Genomic DNA, 24,076 nt, shown 5'->3' with positions numbered 1-24,076 from the left:
GCGATTTTATTCACCGACAGTCAACCATTATGATTATGATTATAATTATTATTATATTATGATTATAATAAAAATTTGGTTTGAACTTGGAACAGTTTTGATTAGTTAAACGTCAATTGTAAAAACTCTATGTGCTGTATTCTGGAATAACCAGATAGGTATGTACCAAAAGATGGTCCGGAGTTACCCAGCGTCAGTCAAAAGCAGTTATTCCTGTAAGATTAAGTTCGGTCACACCTCCCGTCGGACTGAAGAAAAAATTAAAAAACTTTATTTTAGTGTGCTTCTAATATATAGGTATATATATAAAACCCTCAAAAACAATATAAAAATAAAATCAATTTTTGAAGGTCATTTTGTTTCTTTACACAATTTTATTGCTGGTCATACCCAATAACGTACATAGCTCATAGAAAACCTAAATCATTTTAAGTCAAAGCAAGGAGAGATTTTAAAATCTTATTTATTTATAACTTTTTCAAAGGGAGAAAAACCTGTACATAAATGAGTTTCATCCTGGACCGTCTCTACCTTTATTAGATGACATGAGATTTCTCAATTTCTGTGACAACCGAGGTCCTCTTCTGTTTGTTTAAGAAAAATGACCTCCACTTTTGTTACATCTATTGTTATTAATTATTTAACATGTAATATGAGCAATATAGAGGATATGTCACATAATTCAATTAAATTTTGTAACTTCAAATTAAAAAAAGGCGTTATTAAATCTGGGGGGAAAAAATTAAAGATTTGAGTTACCTTTTTTACACTGAGTGGGGAGCATCGGAGGGGTTTCTTTGTATAAGAAAGTTTGTTTGGAGTTCACTCCTCTTGAGTCAGTGATGAGTGAGAGTTTCTGACCGTAACATGAACAAGGTATGTTCTTTCTTAATAAGTACTAATATTATACACATAAATTTAATAATGCTACTTAGGTAAAATAGATAATTCTACAGCATCCCATAGTTATAAACTATGTGTGCTTTGCATATGAAAACCTTCAAAATTCAGTTCATCAAAGGTCCATCCATAGAATTAAAGTACTTGCATCTTCTTCTTCTTCTTGGGCTTCTTTTCAATAATCTAAAAGCTCAAAAATGAATCAAGAGAAAAACCAAATAACACTGTTTTTATTTAATTTTTTTAAAATTAAATCCATTAAAATAAAATAATTTATGAATAACAAATGTGAAATGCGATAGGGTTCATTTTTATGCCAAATTATTGAATAATTAATAAATGTCTTAATTGAGTAGCTGAATTGGAGTATTTAATTAACTTTTATTTTAAACCAAACCGCGTTAATCAAACAAACGCATTGAATAGTGCCCCGGTTGAATAAGTTGTCACTTCAACGTACCCCTTCCTCTGATCTCGCGTCATTGATTCTTTATCGGCTTTTATTATATAATAGGAAGTTCCCTTGACATTGACTTAAATAAAATGTAGGTGTTTTGTGAATTGCCATTTTGAAATCAATGTTTTCTCGGTTTCTCGAAGTTATTTTTTCTTTCAACTCGCCAAAATGATTAATTAAATTTTGATGTGTTCAAGAATGTAGAAAATTTATATTTTGATTTTTTTTTTTTTATGCACCATTTGTCTAAAATGACTTACACTCAATGAATTTTGCATTTTTCAAGTGATTGTGGTGGTGATTTTACTAGGAATTCCTTCTAATTAATCTTGTCTTTTTTAGCAGTAAGTGCTTTTCTAGCAATAACTTTCAGCTTCTTTTTTTACTTTTCCCTTGGAGAGCGAAAAAACTGCGGAAGCGCTTATCTCTAAATTGTTAGCTTAATGAATTATTTAAAAAACATGTTAAAAAAACTTTTGTTGTCTAAAAGCCACAGTTTTTCAAGAACTGTTAGTTTTTTGAATCTTGTGTTTTATTTAAGTTCAAACCTCGATTAAAAATAATTTAAACTATTTTTTAAAAAATATATCACGAAGCAAGATTTTAGTAAAAATTTAGGAATAGAATCATTCCAACAAGGTTGATCGACTTTTTGGATGATAGTGGAAATTATTTTGAATTCTCCAGACAGTTCAAAGAACGGCTTTGCTAATGCCTTTAATCTTTATAAGAATTGCTCTCTATACTGAAGTGGAAGCCTTATTTTAAAGTAGGTTTAATTTGATGATTGATAATCTTTCATGCACCTTCCGTCTACTTTAGTGTGCAGCAACAGGCGTGGAGTATGTAATTACTTGCACGTAACAATATTTTAAAATAGTATACAAGAGTGTGACTAGTTTCTAGTAAGATGTTGTTCACTGAAAGTGAAATGGGATAATATTGGTTTGAAGCTTATTTAAACTAATTAGAAAATTTCTTAAAATAAGTAAAATAGATCACATTATAGTGTTCAGGAAGAGGATTTATGATTTAGCGGTATTTGTGTTTGGGAAAGTTGTGCAACAATATAATAGAGGGCAGTGTGGTGGACACACTTGTATGACATTGAGGGAACCCTCAATTCAATGACAACATACTATTACACCGAACAACCAGTTAGCTACTTCTACATTACTGCAGCTAATATATCTGGATGAAAGTGAAAACAAGTTACTTTCTTTTGTTCCGTATGTAGCAAAATCAACGAGGTGTGTGCGCTTGTGTTTTTTTTGTTTTTGTTTTAAATCATCACTAAAAAAAAAAATATTATTGCCTAATTAATGATATTTTATTTGAAAACATAAAAGATTAGTTCTGTACTAGATTTTTTGTTTCATCTGATTTTTCATGAAGTGCTGGCAAAGCATATTGGCCTCCAAAGTAACTCTTTATCTCAAGTCCAAAAACTTCAGCCTTAAAGGACTAGGTTTCACTCGGAACAGCAGTAGATTAACACTAATGCAGGGGTCACTAGCAAGGTCTTCAACCTTCTGTACTTTGAGAAACCCTTCGAGCTCATAGGTTTCTTCATGAACTTCATGTTTGAGTAGTAGATAAAATAGTTTAACAAGCTTTTTTCTACTAAAATTCACAAAATTATTCTTGTATCATTATTTAATGTTAATACATCTTAATAAGGCGATGAATAATGAGGTAGCGAATCAAGTTTTATTTTATCTACTTTCTAGAATAAATAAAATAGTGATCACTTGCGGAACTCTTGTCAATGTTCCGCGGAACCCTGGTTGAAGACCCCTGGTCAAGAGGATCATGTACTTAACAGCTGCCAAATACTCCTCACTCATATACATCGACTAAAACATGTGGCATTCTAGACTAGTCTACGTTCAATGAACTCATCATGTCTTCATTACAGCTACGGAAATAAAAGGAGACGTTTGAACAGAAAGTGAATAATGATTCAATGAAAAGGAATGGTTCAGTAAAAAGCATTTTTCTTTCCATTGGAATATATCCCTTTACTGAAGGATAGTTTCAATAAGTTTTGACAGAAATTTATGTAGTCAGTGATGTCTGGCTATTACAATACAAATATAGATATAATTTCATCTACTCACTTCGCTTTATTAATCTGTCTCTTCCTTTAAAAGAAATCCGCGATGCTAATTAAAATTCAATAATAACACAAAGTAAAAATACTTTCAATTTTATTTTTGTCGATGTTAAAAACTTTTTTCGAGTTTATCGGCACCTTTTGAATTTTATTTGGTAATTTCTCTAGACAAAATTATCTTTGAGGAGTTGAAAGAAGTTCATTTGATGTTTTGGCTTCTATCTTCAATATGTCGTTGTAGTCTTCTTCAGTACAATTTGCCGCTCATAGCTTAGCTAGAATTAAAGGATGTTAGAAATGTTTTTAAAGAAAGGTGTTCAATAAGTATTCAACATGAATTTTAAGCAATAGAAAAAGATATTTTACTAAATGATGAATTTTTAGAGAAAATTAATTTCGGAAAAAGAATGCGATCTAAATACTTATACTCAAACAGTAAGGGAAGATAAAAAAGCATTTTCTCGGTGGTTCTAGACGCAAACATATTCCTATTTTTCTTTACATACTTCTCTTTCTTGCGCATGACCAATCTGTCTTTTGCAAGAGTTGTTACACTCTGAACACGGAGCCCAATTTTACAGCGTGAAACTGCATTTTGTTTTCCTATAACTCATGCTAATTGAGCTTTGCCGAATTAATGAACAATTAAATAAAAGTAGAAAACATAATTATTGATAACACTGCAATAACGTATTGTAAAAATCTGTAACATACATAATAAAAATTATTAATATAGTTTGTTTCCATTGCATGCTATCTGCTGTTATACATACATATTATATATGTTGCAAGAAATCTACTAAATGATGAAATTAACTGCATTTCACTTCTAATTAAGAACTTCCTAACAACTTAGAATGCATTTGATTTTTATTGACGTTTTTTTGGAGATCACTTTCAATATGGAACTGGTTTTCGATTGCTTAATGTTACAGTAACACAAGTTTCTTAATTTTAAATAATTTATTTAGAAATATTTAAACATAATTATACAAATTTAATCGTCTTATAAATTTGTATTTCGACAGTACATTTTTTTATACCTCTTTTTTTTCTGGTGATAACATGTTCACTATAAAGAAGAATAATGTGCTGTTACGGTTTCAAATTCTTTTTAAAGAACTAAATTTGATGTGTTTAATTTGCATTGTTCCTCCAATGGACTCCAAAAATGTTTATATTGTGCTCATCTTTGTTGATTTGCAAGTATATATTCTACTTGTATGAGAATGTAAACCAATGAAATCAGGGTTGTAGTTCAATTGGCTAACTTCCTCCTGAAGATCTGTACAGACAAAACAAATGTTGAAGAAATTGTCAGATTTTCACATCAATTTACACATCTAAGATTTTTAAACAATAATAGTCTTGGAAGCCACTTCTTCAGTGGAGCTTGGCGTTCTTGCGGGTCTCTCAGTTATCCCTCACAGAACTCATAAATTATGAACTTATAGCTAAGATTAGATATTGCTTACAATTATGAGGACGTTGCGTACCCAAGCCAGGGGCGAGTAAGCTCGTGAATAACCTCAGGCACAATCCAGTTTTGATATTCTCTAAATATTTTTAGTATGCGTGCATTCTACGCTGACATATTTACAATAAATCGCGCACTAGATTTGTTGTTGCTTTTTAATTAATACCGGTAGCCAAGGGGTTAGAGACAGGCCCACAAAGCTAAGACATATTGTGGTTTTAGGCTATATTCCCGATGGTTTATATGAGAAATTTGTAGCTAGGCAATGTACACAAGTTGCCTCTATCCACAATTTTTAATTAGGCAGTTAGACGTAAAGCCCACCAGAAAAAATACACATTACTTTTTAACTTGTAAAGAACATCGGATAACAGGTTGAGTTATGCGACTTTTCACCAACACTTGTGTATGAACTCTAGACATAAAATAGTTACGCACCCATGTTCTAGCTTATTATCTCTTACATACAGCGCAGGTACTTAACATGCGCCCACTTTCTATGCTCCAAAGCTGTTACTTTAAAGCAACATTTGACATTTTATGCCGCAGTAAATTTGGAGCCAAAGAGTTTATAAATTACTTCTACTCAGTAAATCTATTCTTTTAATCTTTAAAAGTTATCATAGTGGAATCAATAAAAAATGATATAAGCATTAAGTGCCCTAAAGAAGTTGTTGATTTATCAAATCTATACACTTCTTCATATTCTAAAATTCTAAATAAATTTTAAGATTACAAGTTCTGACGCTTCTGATGGCATCATTTCCCCTTTAACAATGCTATTTCGATACCATTTTACATTTTAGAAAAGGTATTATTTTTTGACCCAAGCCAACCATTGAAATATGAATTGAAACAACGGCCAAACATCAACTTATTTATGTTTTAAAAATTAATGGAATAAACACAGATGCTAATAAACTAATGTTGCAAATATAACTAACGGTGAATTTGTTAGAACTTCGTTCAATCACTTTTTTGTTAGTAAATGAAAATAAACTCTTAATTGAAATAATTAATATACACTTTGATTGATACTTTGAAAGTTAAAGTAAAATTCTAATAGCTATAAACAAGATAGAGGAAGTAATATATCGAAATAAATCTTACTTCGAAACCAGTTACATTTCAGAAAAAAAAAATTGATTTTTTTTGTTAAACTTTCTCCAAACAATCTTTGGTCAGAAAGTAAAAGTTATTTTTAAATAAACTACTGGAAATAGTAAAAATTCTAGGCCTAAATTTTTGGACTTGTTTGGTTTACAAAAATAGATTAACACACACATCTCGTAGTGTTAATGTTTGTGGACTTTTATCTTTCATATTTTTTTACTCTCTCTTACAGAGTGTTCACATTCAATGGAAGTAGTTACTTCAGGAAGAAGAGTCTAATTTATAACATAGATTTTTCTTCAAAAATACAGATTCATAGTTACTTCTGTGTAAGTAAAAAAAAAGAAGGTTTTGAGCAGATGATCTTTTTGTTAAGTATTTAGTGCTACTCAACACGTCTCTCAAAAAGTACAACGAGTTTTACATTACAATATTTACATAAACACGAAATCTTGGTCTTTCTACTATGGCTATTAATACAGTTTAACAAATAACTATTCATTCCTCTAGCGCTCAGTTACAATGGAAGCATATGCATCGTTAAGGCCTGATAGTTTGTTCAGATTTCGTTCGAAAAATAAAAAAATAAATAAATAAATAAAAATAATGGCACTGTACACATAGGATCAGTTTGGCACTCCAATTTTCGAACATATAAACTTCAAGCTTTCAAGGAGATTAAGTTCAATCAAAATAAGAGGAGATGCTCTTATTAGTGAGTACCATAATAAACTCATCAAGTCACCGACAGTCTCCTCACCAATGTGTACTCGGTCCCGTTAACACCCACGGAATCTATAAGAGTCAACAGATAAGGTCATGTTTCTATATCAAAGCTAGAGAGTTAGCCATTTTAACCGTGTGACAGGGTTTGAATTTCTTAAATAACACTTAATGAACATATTTCCTGTTGCACATTTACATTTGAAATCATTAATTTTTTATGTGTATTTTCTGAAGGGGGAGTTTTCCCTTAGTATACCTCTGATTAGATTAGAGCACACAGCAATTATTTCCAGTGCAAGTAGATAAAAAAAATCCAAAATTTACTTCAATTTTTTTTTGTTGGTATTCTGAAACCAAATCGAAAAATGCAACATATTTGCACCTGGCATATGCAAAAGCGGAATCGTAAATTAATGAAGAGTTTTTCTAAAATAAATATAGAGTTAAGGATGGTAACGAAGGAAAGAAAGTTTCTTTGGTTTCCCCATTATTAACCATAGTAATAAGGTTTTCATTCATTATTATCATTACTACTCAATTAGAGGAATATAACATTTTAGTTTATTGTCTAGAGTAGACTATTATTTTTCATTAATAGCAGAGAATACTTGCTATAAAATTTACTGAGACAGTATAAAATAGCTCTAATGTATATAATATTAACAACCAATTCCGACTTAATATGCTATGTTAATTAAATGACTAATACAAAAGATTCTAAGCTATACGCAGTTTAAGAAAAAAGAAAAAAATTGAACACACTGTAGGAGTGCAAATCATTTGTGATGCATGAGCACTAGTGTCTGTCTTTTAGTACACGCATACATTCAGAATTGCATGCAATTTTTGGCTTATATAATAAATAATTACTTTAATTTTATGATAAAAATGTTTCATTTTGTCTTATGCTGTACCAAAGTAGGTCTTTTTTTTTTTGAAATGAATATCACTTTTTGGGAAACTAAATTACTTTTTTTGATAATTATAATTTCTTGCACAGAGATAAAATGAATAACATGTAGATGGACAAGAAAAAAAAAACTCTAGTTACCTTAAAATTATTAAATTTATCTTAGAATTATAGAATAATATCTTACAATACCACTAAATTTTTTTGAGCAATGTTCTTTAAACATAGGACTTCAGTTTCATGTTATTTATCTTAGGAAAGAAATAATGTGTTTGTTTACAAAATTAATAAGATTCCTCACATTCTATAAGTTCCCCGATCCTTTTTTTTAATGATAGAATGTATCTTATAGATAAAACCGTTTGTACAGTACTCCTACAATTCGCTCAATAAGAACTGACCGAAACTGACATACAATCCTTCGCCTAAACAACTTAGTTGTTCAACAATTTCAAAAGGTTATTTAATAAATTTCTGTAGAGTGGAAGTAGCTACTTCTTCGTCTACTCTGAACTGATGTAGGGAAGCACCTGATGCTGGACCTGTTTCTGCCTATCTTTAAGGTTATTAAATCTTTCTAGAGCCTGCCTCTCGGACGGAGTCTATTCTCTAATCTTCTCCAATAATTGCAGATTGAAATGTTCCTTTCCTGGGTTAATTCTTTTATCCCCAGATAATAATGCTTTTGTGGAGAGAAGTCTCAGCTTTTCTGGACACCATTAAAAAAAAATAAAATCACAGGATTCTACAACCAAAATGTTTCCTCATCAAAGTTTCCGCAAAATGTATATTTCCATAACTTTGTGTAACATCTGCCAAAATCTTTTTTAATGAAATCAAGGTTACATAACTTGTTACAATTATTTGAATAATAGAGGGCAGAAAAGTGATTAAATAAGAACAAAGGCCCAAAAGATTCCCACAAAATAACGGAATGGTCATAACATTATAAACAAACAAAAAAACTGACTTATTTATCTACCTTAAGTGTACTTTATTCTGCTGTTGATGGTTCCCTTAAATGATTGTTGCGGAAATATCACTGACCACTCCTCCTGATATGAGCCATTATTTCTTGCATCATTTTCGTACTACTACTTGTATAACACTGCCCCATTTATTCGTTAAAATTAAAAAAGTTTCTCAAAAAAAAAAAAAAAAATGCACTCTTGTTGATTTATTTGAAAAACCGGTTCATTTCTTAAATCACATTCAATACATATATTGTTAGGTAATACAATTTTGTTTAACAGTTTATTTAAGAAATAAAAAGATACGTGGAAGATCAAATAAAATTTTGTAGTTTATATTTGAATTTTTTAAAGGAGCTACAATCTATCTTCTAGGTCTCATTAGATTGATAAGTCACTCATTCTTAAATCTACAATTGAGTTGCACTTCTCCTTAATCTAATGTCTTCAATTTTGTTATTCTGTTCTATAAACTATTCACTTTATAACTAGAAAGTTCTAAAATCAGTTTAGAGGATTTAACTTCGTACTGTTTTGGAACTGTTTGGGAAATAATGATTTTCTAACGCTGAGAAAGTTCGCCTTTCTTCATGCATTCTTCAAGAATTTGCTGAAGATATTTACAATATTTCTGCTAACTGTGAGTTGTTTGCCATTGATTATCATAGGTTCTATTTGGTAGCATTACTTTTATTATTTGTTTAACGAAATTATTTAGCCTCTCTTGCAATCCAGATAAGTCACGAACACTTTGAACTCGTCTCTAAATTGTGGATCTCTGAAGAGTATCTGATTAGGTATATTAGGTATGAGATAAAGTCAGACACCGTCATGTTAGGTGTCCAGCGTTTGGCAGTAAGTAGCTCAGTTTCTTAGGTATCGAATGAGTAAAAGAGAAAAGAATCCTCCAGATTTAAACTAACTCTGTTGCCACAAATAATTTTATTTTTTTGTATTTTAGAAATTAGTAGGTACCTAATTGTTACAATTTTCTAAAAGTTTATTTAGGTAAAAATTGAGCAGGGCGCCCTCAAGAAATCCTCTTCCTCCTTAGGGGAATCCTTCTATTCTTCAAATTCAGAATTTTAGAATCACATTTTTATTTTTATTATGCAATACATATACTGTGGATTGAAACAATCATATCCTGGATTAGATTTTCTTTTTTTGAGAAAAAATAAAAAAGTATTGAATATTGTAAAACCTTAACATTAATACTGTCTAGAAAATAATGAATTCTTTCACAAATGAATATTTCCAGTAGGAAATATGTTTATTGTTGCGCGACATCTGGTGGAAATTGTACGGCTCTCTGATAATATATTCCAACCATTTCACTTCCTTTTTTTTAGATAACTGATCATTTAAGAAAGGAGAAGATAAGGAAATTCACTGTTTCATTAATTGTCATGATGTACTAATGTTATAGATTCTAATTTTAATTTGAGATTTTGAAGTACTTCTAGATTAGTTGAGAACGAATAAATCATTTATTATATAATCCTAATCATAAGTAGGATTACTGTTCATTATTTTTAGTGACTTGATTCATAGTTTCAATAGGATGTTAAAATTTCTAAATCCTTCAAAAACATTTCCAGGTGAAGGTTTGTTGAATCTGTCGGCAGGGCCTAAGAAGTTAAAGCTCTATTTCTGACAATCTGACTGTATTTTTCGTTTAATTTAGGAAACCTTAACCATTTTAAAAATGAATTATAAAATGTAAATAATTAATTCTTAAGAGCTACATTTTAGGGAGTCCTTCTTCAATTAAATATCCCAAAGGATTTTTTTTTAGGCAGATTTAAATTCAATGTGCCATAATACTGGACAATTGAATTCTCTGCTAGAGAAGGGGAGGTTCTATAAAAAAATATATATTAAATTATTTAAGGATGCAGATTATTTAACATAGACCTAGACTTTATTTGTTAAAGTCAATTACCCGTACAATGAGTTGATGTTCACTTCTTTACAAATAAGTAAAAGAAAATTGTTCGACTCGGAGTAACTCATTTAAAAATGAATATTAGTAATAATTATAATTATAAAGGATATTAAAACGTTTACATGTATAATGTGTTTTTCTTCATTGAAGGTCTAAAATGATATAGTTTTTATTCACTAAAATACCTTAATGTTATACTAAAATATTGAATTTCACAACACTACGATATATTTAGAACTTATTAGAACTTCCGTGTTAAAACTGGGCCAAAGTGTTTCAATTTCATGTTCTAATTTGCTATAAACAAATACCTTTCTAATACGAAATATTATTAAACTCTTGCAAAAAAAAAATGTTGTGACTCTTTTGACCCCAAATATACTTTTAGAAAGTGAAGAGAGAATAAAATAACGCACTTAAAGGTTTAGTAGTTAATATTTGTGAAACAGTTGGTTATGTAATTATTACAATTAGTTCTCTTGATGATTAGATGACCAGATGCCCAGAATAGCCGGAGAGTATTTTTTCGTCAGAGAGTACTGTCCAGACTATTGACAGCCCTAATTCTATGTAGGTGAACCTGAAAGAAGTCTTGCCAAGTGATTAAATAAGAAATAGACTACTGCTTCATTTCGAGGCTGGTTATTTGCAAAGGACTGCCTAACGCTTATCCTCTGAACTTGTGCATCAAACTATTCTGACCTATTTTTTGCCCGGAGAGTAAAAGTTACTTGTGAAAAGGGAAATCCTGAAACATCATTTAGTAGATTGTGAAATCTGCTTGTCCATATGTAGGTGACAAATTAAATTTACCAGTATTACTGCTGTTTCCCAGCACTTAATTTACTACCTATTACACCATTTTTACTGGAAACAATGAAAAGAAAGTCTCCACAGATTAAGTCTCATCTATTCAAAAAATTTAATAATACGCTATTAAAAAACAAATTTAACGCAATCAATGTCTAAAATATAGTCTTCTTTCCTAATCCTTCTTTAAAGCAATTAAAACTAGTATTCTTTCTAATTAATATGTTCATCATTAATGAGTAACAATTAATTGTTGCTTAAACTGCTCCTTTTTGTCTTTCTAGGTAAGGAAAGTGTGGCGAGTCCGAAAAAGAGGTTTTTAGATTTTTTTTAACTTTTCTGAAATGTTTTGAAAAAGTCTTCTAAATTTTCTCTTGACTTTGTATTTAGATCAAAAGTTTTTTAATTTTCGTTTCGGTCATTTTGAGGAATGTTACAAATAATATATTCCTATAAGTCAATTATTTGTGAAATGTAGTAATAGAAAATAGTGGGAGTTCGTACCCGATTTTATTTTGGACGATCATCTAATCTTGTAATATATTACTTTCAAAGTAAAAATGGGTTGGTATAAGGACACGCTCTTTTTAAAGCATTCAACAGAATTCTTACATTTTCATTTAAGGTTGTTGGTTCTCTAAAAGAAGATTCAAACTTGGAAATATCAGTAGAGAGAAAAAACAAATCTTCTATGATTTAATAACTTAGATTATGTGGAACTTGCTATTTAGATGCTATCTTCTTTGGTTCTTATTTAAGTTTTTTCAAACTCCAAAATTGATGTTTAGTAAGTAAAAAGGCAAAAACCAACAATAAAAATTATAATAAAATTTCAGGAAGTTAGTGAAAGTGTTTTTTATAAAAACAATGTGAAAATTAAATTTTATAAGAAATCAATATTATTATTAGAATAAAGAAAATGAAACAACCTAAAATTGGGCAGAGAGTAAAAAAAAGTAATAATTTATAGTACATTAAGCTATAATTTCAGCGATAATTCCAGCTTGAGAAGTTTTTTTTGGTTGAGGTAGGTCCATTAGAGCGTGCAAGCTATTTTGCAATTACTCTATGATGTATAGTTACAGTAACTTGTTTTTTTTTTTTAAAGAGAATTTAGAAATGAGAAATAATAAACTCGCAAGAAGAGAAAGTTAAATAGCGCTTCTTCTAGATGAATACTTTTTTCAAAAATGTTTGCCGATGAGACGTTTCTAATTTAAAAATGCTAAAAATTAAAAAGTTGTTCTTTTTTTAAAATTAAGACAAAACATCTGAGGTCATTGACGCCTTTTGACTTCTTGATACACTTCTTCTAATTATTAATAAAAGTTGGATATTGATAAAAAAAAAAAATGGACTAAATCGTATTTATTATGTAATAAAATTTGGCTTACAGCTGATTTCTAAAAAATTGTGAAAGCCTTATCATGTCTAAAACTTCTCAAAACCTGTTAATAAAAAAAAGTATTCTATGTTGACCAAATATATATTAGATGTAACTATTTTCCTTTTAAAGAAAACATTAAAAAAATAAAATGAAATACTATGAGAAACACCTGCAAGGCACTCTTAACTTTAAGTGAAATTTAATATGAAATTGATCCTTTGTAATTCTTTCATTAGCTAATAAAATGCCAATATAATGTATATCGAAATAATAATAAACTGGAAGTTTAAGAACATTTGAATAAGAGTCTCTAATATTACATTGAAGAGCAAAACTTCTCTGATTATTATATTCTTTATGAATGTCTTATATGGTTAGGCAAAGGCGACTCCAGCGATCTCAAAAAGAACCCTCAGAGCAAATTCAAGGAAAACTTAGAAAAATCAGTCTCTTTCTCCTGGATCTTGGTTAAAAAATAAATTAATTTAAAAAATAAAAAAGATAAATTAATTTAATTGAAATACAAGAGAGAAATTTTGAAGTTTAATTGAAAATATTAATATTAAATAAGCGTATTCATGCGAATGATAATAGGCAAAAAATAATAAAGGAAAGAAATTACATTCAAGTGGTCAATTGAGCGGGCAAGTGGATCATTTCCTAAATATCATTAAATCTAAGAAATGAGCTGTCATTTATCTATCTTATTAGAGGGAATAAAATTATTTGTCTAGTAATTAAAAGATGGAACTTTATTACAGCAGATAAATGAAATTTTGTTGAGAAGATAATGATCATAACAATCAACAGAAGAAATATAGAATTTTTGTTTAAATCTAAAAGAATAACAACACATTCACAATTCTCCCTGTAAAACTAATTAATGATCAAGAATTTTCTGATGGAGTTGTCAAAAAAAAAATTGAGATCAATTTGCAATCTGCTTTTTTCTCTTCCTTTTTTTTCTTAGACTTCAAAATTTGCGTGTGAATAAATTACATCATATATAGGTGATATTTGAAAACATGTGGTCTGCTTAACTTAAGTAATTAAAATCACACTTTTTCTTTTTTTTTTTGAATTTCAAACTAAGTTACGCGATAAAGTTAAATTGTTTCAAAATAAGTGGTTAGATTGTGATTTGTGTCGATAGAAATATATAAAGTGAATGGACTTTTTACATTTAATACTTACTGGCATCCCAAACACAGAGTTCCGCAATTATGCAACAATGATGAAAGCACATAATGCACTGATGCACTTCGAACTTGATAACGTTTTTAATAATGTTGCTGTTATACATGATATTACAATAAAAATATTATATAAATAAAAGTATAGTAATTAGTGCTAACAAATATTTTCGCTCGAACAGAGTGTTGGTATTTAAAGAGAAGAAGGGTTAATCTGCACAAATGTAATTATTCAGTAATTTTCTTCTATAAACTAGAAATATTTACTAATGATATTCTTCTTAACAATAAGTAAGGAGCAGCATAAAAAAAAAACAGATTCTTGAGACAGATCGGTAACTATTTGTTAGTTTAATTACAAATAAATGAGAGCTAATCTCAAGCCAAAACTTCTGACTCCTTTAATTTTTGGGAAGAATTTGTCTGCTGGCCGAGTATGCAGGCCTAGAAATGTAAGAGCGTGCTTGATCTGTTAAATGTAGGCTATTGTAGGTTTTGATTGTCTAAGAAATTGACAACGCTCCATTTGACATTACCAAAACCCTGGAAAGAACACGGGTTCCTTAAAGTGGGCGTACTTTTTTTTTCAGAAACATCTTTACAATGGGTTGTTTTTTTTAGAAATTAGAACTGCAATTTAAAGAACATTCATTGCACCATTTATCTTGCTAATTCTGAAACTAGATATTTCCTGTTTGGCTACACTTTGTAAAGCGACTTTCTTGATGCTATATGTTCAACAAAAGTGACTTGGTTTGAAATGTGGTAAACTCAAAAAACTATGAATCTTCTTGTTTGAAAAAATATAAATGATCTTCTGTCAGTCTTCAAAAATATATTGTTCTCCTTTTTTAAAAAATGTGTTACCATATTTCTTTAGTAGTATTTTTGAATCGTTTTGAACAATTAATATGCAAATTATAAACTATTTTTGGAGATTGACAAATATTAACTTTTTCTAAACAATGTAATGTAATCCCCAATCTGATTCCTAATCTTTATCACAATTGTGTGTCGTACATGAGGTGCTATGGGTGGATGGAATGCTGGTAAAGTCGCTCTGCCTCATAGGATGTTATTGTTTTTAAAGAGAACGTTGGAGCTCTATAAAGTACGGGGATTGAGAATTATTGAGTCACTTAATTAGGATGAGGGATAAACTAGGATTAACTACCACTAGAGTCATTTATATTTTGTTTTGGTGTTAAGGATGACAGTCGTAGATGCTCCTCATATTGATATGTTAGGATAGGAGTTGCCAATTCTCGGAAGTAGTGCCAAGTCTATTTTCTCTAAGATATTTGTCAGTCCGACCGCTCTGTGATCTTGAGCTAACGGTGGACAGAGAAGCCAAAAATAGGAGAATAGACAATACGGGAAGCACTAGGCGGCTTTGTAAAGGTGTTCCTAGGATCAGAAAAGGAGTTAGGCGAATAGATAAGAAATATATCCTCTATTTGGGTAGATTGTAAACAAAAAGTTTCGAAGTGAGTTGCCAGAAGAGTGATTCCGATCATACAAACGAGACAATATGATCGCTTAGTACTATTTTTCACACTTGTATTGAAAGAATAAGAGAAACGATGTATCACTTACTATCAGTAAGCCCAGCATTAGATCTAGCCTGTTTGGAGGGGCGTTCTCTCAAGAATGGATTTGGAACTTGTTACATTGAAGACAGACCGGATGGGCTGGGCTAGGGAGGTTCGCTTTTGGAGGAGTTAAAGATTAAGAAAATAAAGGTTACTTTGCGGCTAGGTGTTAATGTCAATTCGACGTTACTGCAGTTCGTTCTGACCTGCACTTATCATGATACGATAAACCTCAAAACACGTTTTTTTTTTGCGCTTTATCAACCCCTGGAGTTTTGTCTTTAGTTAGTGCATTGCCGACTTCCGGCCTTGCGGAGTTTGCTAGAGGCTCGAAATAGTTGACATGACAGTGAGCTTTAATAGACCTCAAAACTGAGACGAACCGAGGGACCATCGCACTTACCTACAAGGCTGATTCCCTCCTTAATCAGGTTATAAATGTTAAACGATCTGAATACTTCCTATTAATGTAATAATAGAAAAGGATTGTCTTTGTTTAATACAGAATAGTTAAGGAATTTGATCAACAATAGACACCAACTTTAGAACTAATATCTGTTGTCATTTAATACAATTATATAACAGTTTTGTGGAACATTAATTAGTTTCCTTTGCCTCTAAACTTGTACCATTGCCAATTGCTTTATTGACGATTACTAACGAATCGTTTACCACCACTACATTGTTGGTGTCGTATTTAATATCAGTTATGCATTTTAAAAGAATTTACGCGAGCCGCAGTAGAGGAGCTGGTAAGGCAAGGTTGCCTCATTCAGCACTTTCTTTACTTTCACTTAAAATGCGCACCTAACCGGCCAGTCTACCATTCTGACCTCTTCAACATCGCCGCAAAACTTAATGTTTTCTATCTTTTTTCCAATCATAAATACTCTGTTATATGTATATATATTAAATAAAGATAAGTATTATTATATTTTGAAATAAAAAAAATTCTCTATCTAATTGTTACCGATTGTAATTTTAACTTCTTTCCTTTTCTGTAGTTCCTTATTTTTATAGTTAGTAAAAGTACTATGCTACGGTGGGCTCAGATTTTTTGGTCTGGAAATTTTGACCTTGATGATAATCCGCTAACCGGCCGACCTACGGTAATCGAAGATAATGCTTTAAATTCCATCATAGGTAGCCAACTCATTTTGAACTATTTGGATTATCGCAAAGCATCTGGTTAGCCACAATACTGTTGTGGATAGTTTAAAGCTAATTTGTAAGGGTGAACAAATTCGAAAAGTGGTGCTTTATGTTTGGAACGATTGGCAAATATTGTCACATTTGGTTGTTTGATCTTCACTGCCTTTCCGAAAACAAAAAACAGATTTTGATTACTATAAAATAGAAATAAAAAATATGAATAAATTATCGCAATAGAATAAGATACGTTAACACAAACATTACTTCCAGTACACATAGATAAAATCAAATCTAATGATATATATTCGAAAGAATAGTAAAATAATAATAAAGTGCTTCAGAAAATTATCATTTTCCAGTAAGTAGTCTATGGATGATTTATTTTTACTTTATGATTACTTGGCAATAATGAAAATCTCTAGACAAAAAATAAAAACAATAATAATAGCAATTTGTCCCTTTACTCTAGTTTAAAACTTTAAAAACACGTTATATTATCAAGGAAGAGACCTTTCGAAACCTTTCTCCAATTCAACTAATTAGAAGGGGCATGTGAAGAGGAACTAACTTTCATTTTCTACAAGAGTGGAATATCAGTAACGTTCACACCAAGTTCGTACAGTTATGTGAGCGAATTTATTTTGCCATATCTTTCAATATTTTAAATTATGGACTTAAATGTTTTCATTAGTTAATTTCAAAAAAGATTCTTAAGAGAAATACTCAACTCGAGTTAGCCTAAAAACAGAAATTGAATTTTAAAAGTTGAAAGCGAAAGGAGTGAATAATTATTATAATTTTTTTTTTATTTCATAAAAACGTCAATTACGACACAATTTAAACAGAAGAATTAGTAATATACTTTTTCTTTTTTTCATTTGTAGTCTAACTTTAATTGAAGACTATAAAAGAATATTTTAATCTAAAACTTGCTTTGGTTTCACCCAGAAGTTCCGCCCATTGCGACAGTCTGCCTAAAATTAGACCCGTCAACAATTTATCAATAGCATTAATAAATGATATTCTCCAATAATGTGTAATTTTATTGTTATCTTTATTTGTAAAGCAGAAATATAATTGATTCTTTGAAAGAGGAACGAAATTAGCTGTTTGGGATAATTTATTAAATAAAAGTAAAAAGTCTGTTTATGAAAGTGGGATTTGAGAGGGGTTTTTATAGAATTCATATGGGATCCCATCTATTCCAGGCATCTTGTCATTATTACAATGTGTTGAACTACAATTTTCAACTCCTTTAATGTAAATGCACTATCAACAAAAAATTGTTACCGTAATAAGCATTATTGTAGTAAAAAAAGATGTTTAGTCGTTCAGTGCTAGACAGTGTTCAATCCGAGCAATAATGAACGATTCCTTTAATTAAAGAAACACCCTTAATAATTACCACCCTATTTTAAAGTAGCTATCTGACAAGATATCTTGATCTGATCTTCTCACATCAATTAGTAGTCAAAGATCGATGATCTTGCTACCCCATAATTTTAACAAAAAAGGTCTGTTAAGAGCCGAATAATATAGAGAACTTTTACGAAATAATGGCCAGCTAGAAATCCAATCAATAATCTGAGAGATTCTTGAGAATGATCTAAATGAACCCAAGAAGGATGAATGGTTATGCTCTACAATATTAATTTCAGAAATTTCAAAATACTTAATCGTAATAGGAAGAGAGAAATAAAAATATTTCACAATATCTCTTAAATGAAATCTGATTCACTCTTATGTTTGACAATATCAGGTCTGGAAAAAGTAGGGAAGGGGCGGACAGTGAGCGCAGCTAGTTTATATGTCTCAGGTGAATCTATAGATAGTATATGAAATGTATTTTACATGAAATTTGGTACGTAATATGGAGGAGGTCTGAGATTGAACTTCCCACTGAAGTTTAATGTGAGTTTACAATCAGTTAAACCTTAGAAGGAATTAAGAATATACCTCAATAGTTAGGAACTTAAGGATTATCGTAAGCAAAACTCGGTGGGTGTACACTCCAGAGTTGAAGAGCTCACAGATTTTTTTTTTTCTCTTTGGAAGCTACTTAATAGAGAGGTTGAGAGTTGTCTAAAGTCCTTTTATTTTAATGAAGTCATATTATAACCAAGTAAAACTTGAGCTTTGAAAGAATATTTCAAAATTGCATCAAGAATAAGTTGTGAAAGTGAGAAAATTTCATCTTGAGATGTGCAAGACATTGCAACTTCCTTTTAATATCACTTGTTACTAACTAAAACCCAACAAAATTAACCACTTTTAATTAACAATAGAATTTCATTAAAAAATTAATGTTTAATAGTTGAAAGAGTAATAGAAGAATAGTTTTTTAGAACTAACCAGTTGTAGGAGAACTAATCATATAAATCGCGTTTCTTGAACATAATTTTTGTGTTTTATTGATTTCACAGGATTATGTATACAAGTGGGTGTGAAGTAATGAATAGTAAACATTTGTGAAGGCTTGTTAAAAAAAAAAAAAAGAAAGAAAAAAATGTAACAAAACAATAGTGGTCAGACAAAAGTAGCGGTAGTAAATAGTGTGACGCAACTTGGCTTTCCCTATTTTAATGTAAGCAGATGACCCAACAATAATAACCAACTAACGCATGTATCACAATGATTTCTGAAATACATATCTGCGCTAGATATACCAATTGTAAGATTTCATTTGTTATGCTATTTCATTTCTACAAATTTTTCTGAAATATGAATAAATAAGATTGTAGTTTCTTCTCTTTTTTTTTTTTACTAGAAACGTAGACGCATGTAATTGATTTTTTAGCTGCGAAATAAATAAGACAGTAAAATATTTTTTAGCGTAAAACAATTTGACATATTTCACAATTTTGACAATAGTATCTATGAAGCTTTGTCTTATGTTCTCATTCTTATATTTTCATGAACCAGTAAAAAAAACTTTAATTTACTGAATCTTTTGGGTAAAGGCTACTACAACGATGAACCAGGATTGAAGAATTTGTATTTGTTTCTATTGATTTGTGGGTATTGTAATTGGTGATTGAGTGCAATACTGTTTACTGTCTTTTATGATTATTTTCTTTGTGAACTTTGTGCTTGATCTGTGAGTATAAGCATTCATAAAACAACTTATAAAAGAAACTACTTTTAACAGGTAATATCGCTACTGCTGCTGGGAGTGGTGTTTGTGGAATCTGCCAAATTTTCAGAAAAGAAACCTGAACGGACCATTGATGCCCTGAAAAAGTCTGACAATGAACTACAACTTGGACCTAAAGAGCAAGCTATGTTAGAAGCTTTAGTAGATCAGGCCATAGCTCAAGAAGAACTTGCCAGACAAGTGAGGTCATCCGCTCAACACAAATCAGCAAATATAAAAAGGTTCAGCTCCTCGTTACCCAGTGATACTCCAGCTCCAGAATATGGCCCTCCCTTATCGGTAATTCCTTTAAATCTTATATCTAACTTTAGTTTTTGTAGGCCTCAAATTGTTTGATGAAGGACCAAATATCAGCCATTGAAGGCACTACTAAATTTACTTGGCCTATCAAATACACGGCAAAATCAGGATTTTATTATCCCTGGAAAGATATCAGAAGAACCTAAAGTTGGCTAGGAAATATCCAAAGATTGCTAGAAACATTTCCTTCTCTTTATACTTAAACCGTATTACCTGACATCTGTTGTCAATAACAGTAATTTTTGTTCTTTACAATTTCTGTAATATTTTCGCATTTTAATTGTGGTAAACAGTTATTTTTAATAGCAGAACCTCCTTTTTTAAGCATTTAATTAAAAAATAAATAAATAATACAAATTTGTTAATGATAATTTAAAGCATTTCCTCTCAACATGAAATTTTTAATCGTCACTATGGACTCAAAAAGTCACAGTTTTTCAGGAAATTGCATTTATTTTGGTAAAAACATTTTAACAGGAGATACTCTTTCTTCAGACTGACGTAGAGAAAGAACATCAAAGTAATACACAATTGTTTAATTTAAAAAGATTAAATAATCAGAAACTATCAAAGAAAATATTTGTTTAGAAAACTGATCCCGTACTTTTATGTACGAAATGCTACAGATTAAACTTTCCATGTTCTTAATTATTTTAAGTAACACTACTACGATTCTCAAATCTGTTCCTCCTCATTTTTAAAATTAATTTATAAGTTTTATAGTCATATATTAAAAAAGTGTTAATAATAAAGTCTATCTTTTTCAAATATAGTATGATAAAAAGGAGTTTAGCTTATGGACTTTTAAGAAGGCAATTCTGAATGCTATATTGCAAGCTATTAAAGCTATTACTGGAGGTGTGATAGCACTAAATGGACAATTAATCAAAGTAAAAGGGCACCTAGTAGCAGCCAAAGGTAAACTTTTGGAAACAAAAGGTGATGCCATAACTGAATTTGGAAAACATCTGGCCACTAAAGCCCTTCTAACTCCTATGCACGTTTCAACTTATGATCACAAAGGTACGTACTATTTACGTCTTTATATTGTTTTTATTATATTGAATGTTCTAATCAATGTTTACAGCACAAATAAATTTTTTAATCAAAATATCATTTTCCGCGGACGGTGGATGCTAGTACCGTACTCTGTAGTTTGGTGTCCTTATTAGAACTAATCAGTTGCCTAGGCTTGTACTTGAATGTTTCTTGTTCGGCGATTTTGTGATTATTTTTAGAATTTCGGTCACAAATGTTCTAAAAGAAATTGCATACTTACTAGTTAGAACCAATTAGAAGTTGGTAATTTAAAGATAAGCAAACATCATACTTCCTCCAGAATCTGTACTAATGAATGTTACCTGGATAAGCACTGTAATCGAAGTTTTTTTTTAAAAAAAATTGAAGCTACTTTCGAAATTCAACAAAAAAATAAAATTGTTAAATGCCGTTTCCGCTAAGGCTTTCAAATAAAATATTTTTTTTTATTGCATACATTCAGTATTCTTTTGAAATCGTAACACAAGTTTTGAAAAAGGCTCTTGGAGGGTTTTGAATAATTCTGTAAGATCACATCATAAAACAATTGAGAGAAGAGATAATAATGCTATCTCTATAAGTTACTGTGTTAATAATTAGTTCTATCAGGCTCTACGAGTAAGCAAAGTCATGCCTATTTTTTCATTTAACCTACAATTTACTTTTAATATCAGTATCAGATGAAAAATGAGCTAATGAATTCATATAATTTAATTATATTGATTCTTCGAAACTTTTTTTACTTGCAAGGTAATAAATTCACAAACTGTGAAACTCGGCAGCAATTTACATCTTTATTGTGAAAAACAGCAGTAGATATTGTACTGATATAATCAAATTTTCATTTCAGTCCCTACAACCAGTTACGGACCTCCACCAAGTGGTCCAACAGATCCATATCCAGCAGCAATCCCACCATCAAGCTATGGACCTCCTCCAAGTGCTCCGACAGGCCCATATGCAGCAGCAATTCCTCCATCAAGTTACGGACCTCCGCCAGGGCCATCCGCACCTAGCCATTCTTATGGACCACCGGCAAGTGCCAGTTATACAGGGCATACATCAAGCTTCGGAGGACCGTCTGGCTTTGGAAGTCCTGTTCAAAGTTTTGGAAGTTACAGTGGACATTCTGCGCCAAGTAGTTTCGATTCATCGTTCTACGGTCCTCCACCACCAGCATCTCCCGCTCTACACAGTTATACAGACAGCTATCATCCACACAGTATCAAAAGAGAAACAACAGTTGCAGAGAAGAAAACTGGTAAGTACAACATAAAACTCACAGACTGAACTCGATCGTGTAAACGAAGTAAAGATTACTACAGTTTTTCTATAAGGGACTCCAAGTTGGTGTAAAATGTAAGAAATTACTGTTTCTTTCATGTCTGTTCAGGACAATTGTCCACATTGGACTAGAAATTTCAGCATTGCATAAACATGAAACAACCGGCTTTACTTTAGGCATTTTTTAAAATCGTGATCATATTTTCTTAAATATTTTCTATTTACCCAAGAGCAATAATTTATATTTTAAAAAGTCTCTTTTTATTTTTCAGCCTCAGATGGAGTGCAACCAGGAGGATTAGTGATTTTAAAGTCAATTGAATTGCCAACACTACAGTCCAGTGATAAACTGAGTTTAAATAAACATTTACAAGATTTCAGCAAGACTTCCGTGAAAAGAATAGATAGACAAATTTATTATTAGGTCAGAAAATATGTAAATAATGCATTCATTATTGAGTTAAAAATTTAATTCTGAATGAATTATTTTTCTTTTGGTTATAATTCTTATTGTACTTTATGGATCCAGTTTAATCCGTAATGTTTTCAATGAGAATTCTACAAGAAGAAGAATCGTTTTACCTGAATGGATAGGAATAAATGATTGCTTGCCAAATTATTTTATGTTCGTAAGAGTGTAAAGTAAGTAATCTGACTGAAGTACTGAATGTAGTTAAATAAATGTTCGGCAGACAATCAATTTTGTATTTATAATGTACCTATGAAATTTTTAACGTAGAGAAATTTTTGTACATGAAGAGAAGCAAACATAAGCAATATTCTAGAAAGTATGTTCATATTTATTTTTGTTTTGTATTTTTTTTATTTTATTTTAAGAAAAGTAATTTATTCGAAAGTGTTAGTTTTATTTTATTAGATGCTGTTTTGTAAATAGTCTCAAAGTAAAGTTTGTAAAAATCACTTTTGAGTTTTCCTTCAAATTTCTTTTTAATTTCTTCCAAAGGTTGGGAAGAGAATGGTGAACGTATTTCAATTGTACAATATCAAATTCACACTCTTTTCTTTATTTTAGTAGTAAATGAAAACATGCAAATTAATAGAATTTTATTTAGTTACTCAAGATAATTTTTCCTAAATTATAAATCGCGACATTATAGCCAAATTAAATATCAATGTTGAAAAATTAATATAAAATAAATCTTACGATTTCGATCAATGTTTCAGTGGATACCATGAAAATTGTGTACGAACTATTTTTCTGTAGCTTCTCCAGTAAGTGCGGGTTATACTATTTCTCTCAACCAATGTAGCTCAGAAAAGCAAAAAGGTTTGAAGCCTAGGCCTTAATCAATTTTCGTTTCAAACAAATTTATGAATCGTGTATAACTTTAAAAAAACACGCTGATTTTGAAAGTTTAGAAAAAACACCTTCAGGGATAATGTCTGACAGTCAGATAGATTTTTATCTATAACTGTGAAGAAATTCGGTAGATCTTTCTAATGGTGTATCAACACATTTTTTCCGAATGATGCTCAGTTTATTGCCTGATAGTTTGAGCTTCTATTTCTGTTTTCATTCCATTCTTA

At 30.4% G+C, this 24,076-nt stretch overlaps 1 protein-coding gene and 1 long non-coding RNA gene across 2 annotated transcripts; one reads left to right on the top strand and one right to left on the bottom strand.

The window, feature by feature from the left end:
* The first annotated feature begins 827 nt into the window (after nt 1–827).
* LOC141451284 (uncharacterized) lies at nt 828–23,764 on the top strand. Its single transcript, XM_074122553.1, has 5 exons — nt 828–876; nt 19,901–20,185; nt 20,980–21,229; nt 22,095–22,505; nt 22,801–23,764. Exons 1-5 carry the CDS (start codon nt 868–870, stop codon nt 22,950–22,952), a joined length of 1,107 nt encoding a protein of 368 aa, XP_073978654.1. The 5' UTR covers nt 828–867; the 3' UTR covers nt 22,953–23,764.
* Nucleotides 3,361–8,833, bottom strand: LOC141451295 (uncharacterized). Its single transcript, XR_012456669.1, has 3 exons — nt 8,682–8,833; nt 4,517–4,758; nt 3,361–3,748 (listed from the first exon to the last, which is right to left on the bottom strand). It is a non-coding gene; the product is annotated as an uncharacterized lncRNA (long non-coding RNA).
* Nucleotides 23,765–24,076: the final 312 nt, after the last annotated feature.

The sequence above is a fragment of the Rhodnius prolixus genome, unplaced genomic scaffold, assembly GCF_049639745.1.
Source record: "Rhodnius prolixus isolate KJV_2025 unplaced genomic scaffold, Rpr scaffold_8, whole genome shotgun sequence".
NCBI classification, from domain to species: Eukaryota; Metazoa; Arthropoda; class Insecta; order Hemiptera; family Reduviidae; genus Rhodnius; species Rhodnius prolixus.
The sequence above is the reverse complement of the archived record's forward strand: the minus strand, read 5'-3'. Positions and strand labels throughout refer to the sequence as shown.